At 26.4% G+C, this 3357-nt stretch overlaps 1 protein-coding gene across 4 annotated transcripts in view; it reads left to right on the forward strand.

The window, feature by feature from the left end:
* The window catches only part of LOC117172654 (UPF0518 protein GK23746), a 61991-nt gene that overhangs the window by 41735 nt on the left and 16899 nt on the right, over positions 1-3357 (forward strand). For all 4 annotated transcript variants that reach the window (XM_033360774.1, XM_033360775.1, XM_033360776.1 and 1 more), the window contains 2 exons: positions 1973-2174; positions 2284-2431. In XM_033360774.1, the coding sequence (XP_033216665.1) occupies positions 1973-2174; positions 2284-2431 (350 nt within the window). The remainder of the gene's footprint in view (positions 1-1972; positions 2175-2283; positions 2432-3357) is intronic.

The raw sequence follows: 3357 nt of genomic DNA on the forward strand, positions 1-3357 counted from the left end.
ATATATCTAGTCGGGAGTGGTGCTGACTGAAAACAGATGATTTGGAGCGATTCGCGCGCCATCTGTTAGTCATTCTAAGGACTTATTGAACTACCCTCGTAACACGGCTCTACATTATTTGTTATATCTCAAAAACTTATTGACGGCCCACTCTGAAATTTTCGTGAGATACTCTCTGAAGTATATTGCAAAATTACATAGGAAAAAATTTAATTTCGGAGATACCTTTTCCTTGTAAATGCAATTTGTTTAACATTTTTGCATGTTTCCCGGATAAATAAATAATTAATATTTTTCGCATATTACACAGTCAAAGTATGAACAATTATGAACGTTATGGACATCCAGATTCTAATGAATAAATAATTGTTACTTTTGAGAATTTCAAAAAAGTGATCTTCATTAGATTCTGAAAGTTCAAATAATGATAACTTGTGAATTTCACACATCATATTGAAAAGCAAAAATAGGTGTCTTCTATTTTTGTGTTAAAATCAAGAAAAATATAACTTTGAGTGAATTTAAATTTTAGTGGTAAATCTGACATGGAATGACCCAAATGCAACTGATTGAAAATTAATCTTTCGGGTTTAAAAGTCAAAAGTTTTCCGAACTATTCGACTTTTTAAATTAAATTGGATGTATTAATTGAACCTTTATACATTATTAAATCTTGAATTTTAAAACGGTTTAAATTCAGCAATTAATTAATAAAATTACAATTTGATTTAAAATAAACTAGAGTTAAACATATTCAGTTATAAATTGTTCCATTTGAATCTATTCAAATGAAAAATGTCCAGTTTTTAAGGTCTAGTACTAAAAGTATTTATTCTGGGTGGCCGCTGGACTGTTAAACCTGAAAAATCGGGAAATGGCAGGGAATTTTTTGAGACCGGGAAAAACCGTCATTTTGAAAAATTATTTTAAGAGAATATTTAAAAAGATTTTAAAAGATTTACAAAATTGTTAAAAAAGAATCTGGAAGATAGCAAGGATTTTTTTTAATTTGCAGGATTTTCTAAAAATCGTAGGAAAAATTCGATTCATCTTAACAGATATTTAGAAGTTCGCAAAAAATTTGGAAAATAATTTTAAAATTGAAAAATGTAAAACAATTTTTAGATTTTTCAATATTTTGAAATAAAATTTTTTAACTTTTCAAGGGTGCTTAAACTATTTAGGATGAAAATAATTTAAGTAGTGTTCAGTATAAAAAATTTAATTTTTAATGTTTCTAGTTTAAAATTGCTTAAAATAATATAATTTTGAAAATTTTAGAGTTCATTGATTGATTCTTTAATTTATAGAACATTGGAAATTATAATGTAGATATATATTTTTATAATTGAATCTGAATCTTTGAACTCTACATAATTTATAAAAGTACTTCCGTTTTATACATTTTTATTTTTATTGAACCTATGAATACAAAATTGTTGAATTAAAAAACTTTTTAGTTTAATTTTAAGAGTTTGAAACTCAAGAGTTCTATTTTGAGTGCTTTAATTTGTAGTTTATTTTTTATTGTTTTAAAATGAAAAAATGTTTAGCTTTAAAATTCTAATTTTTTAAGTATTATTGACCGTGAAAAATGTTTGCAAACCGGGAAAACCCGGGAATTTTTGATGAAATTCAAATAAAAATTGTCCAATTCTGATCACTTTTCCTTTGGAATTGTACAATTTCAATTTTTTTTCTAATTTGACATTGAATAGTCTTAAAATTATCGAATTGGTATTTATTTGAGTTTGATACCTACTAAGTTTTAAATGTGTCAACTTTTAGTGGGACTACATTTTTATTTAATGTAATTAAGTAAGAAATATTATTTCAATCTTAAGAAGATTTAGATGTATAAGTTTAATATTAAAAAGATCAAAACATCTTAAAAATTAAAATTTTAAAAATAAAATGCTTTTAAAAATTTTGATTCTTAAGACTTAACTTAAAAAGAAATCTTATTTGACAGGTGCTGGCTTGTCTTAAACAGAAGATCGATAATTTTTTATCGAAACATGACGATGTCGATTCACTCGTGGAACAAGCCAGGGCATTTTTGATTGGACGAGAAGATAAATTGGTGAATGCGAGAAAAAATGCATTGGAGGCGGCAGCTCGATCTTCTTCAACTGAACGGAGAAATTCCACGAATAGCGAACCATTTACGAGAGGTGAAGACGATTATTTTCATCAAATGTAGCAATTGTGAATCAGTTTTCTTCTCATCTAATTTCTTTAATGATTATACAAAAATTTGAGGCAATATTTTAACTTTTTAAGGCGAGCCAAAAAGAAGAAGTTTGACTTCTTCACTATCGCAAATGTTTAGAAGATCGAGTGGAAGTTCGCCTTTTGGCAGTTTAACCAGCCCCCCTTCCAGTATTTCCGAAGAATACATGGAAATTGTTCCCGACGGTTCTGGATACAGGTATTTTTATTTTCATTTAGTCAGTTAAAATTTTAATAAAATAGGCGAGCGCCAACTCTCATTTCAAGTTTTAAGTTTTTTTTTTTTGTATTTTTTTTTTTAATTTTTATTTAGATTGGGCAATTAGAGAGGTTGAGTTGGCAGTTGAGGAAGACATGAGGGATATATCTAGTTTGTATTCCTTTTTATATATCCTATTATTTCAGATACTCCCATTCCATATTTTATAAAATACCTTAAAAACCTGTAAATCTCCTTGATATTTTCACAAAAACCTTGAATTTTAGTTATTCTATTTTTCTTTCTTTTGAAACAGTAATTTTATCGAAATGCGAAGAGTAATTTATATTAACAACAGATTTCAAAAGGTTACAAAATATTTCTAAAGATTTCAAACATTTCAAAATATTTTAAATATCTTTAACATTTCATAAATATTTCACGGATGTTAACTATTTAAAAAAGGCGTGCACGCCAGATTTCAATAAAGATTTCACAGCAATTTCACAAACATTTTAAAACTTTAAAAATTTAAAGGATTTCAAAGAATTGAAAAAGGGTACAGTACACCAGATTTCAAAGATTTCAAAAATTTGAAACGATTTCAAGCGGTTTTAAAACATTTTAGAAGATTTTAAAATTTTTCAAATAATTCAATGACTTCCACAAATACAAAATATTTTCCAAACAAAGATTCAAGAAAGATTTTATAAACATTTCACTATATTTCACAAAGATTTCAAGGATTTCAAACATTAAAAAATGGCGTGTCCACTAGATTAAAAAGTTTTCACAAAAATTCCCCAAAGATTTCGAACATTTCACAAAGATTTTAAACAATTTCAAAATTTTTTGGGAGATATCAAAAGATTTCGAACATTTCACAACGATTTTAAAACGTTAAAAATATTTTAAAGATTTTAAAT

Source organism: Belonocnema kinseyi, chromosome 5, assembly GCF_010883055.1.
Source record: "Belonocnema kinseyi isolate 2016_QV_RU_SX_M_011 chromosome 5, B_treatae_v1, whole genome shotgun sequence".
Taxonomy (NCBI): Eukaryota; Metazoa; Arthropoda; class Insecta; order Hymenoptera; family Cynipidae; genus Belonocnema; species Belonocnema kinseyi.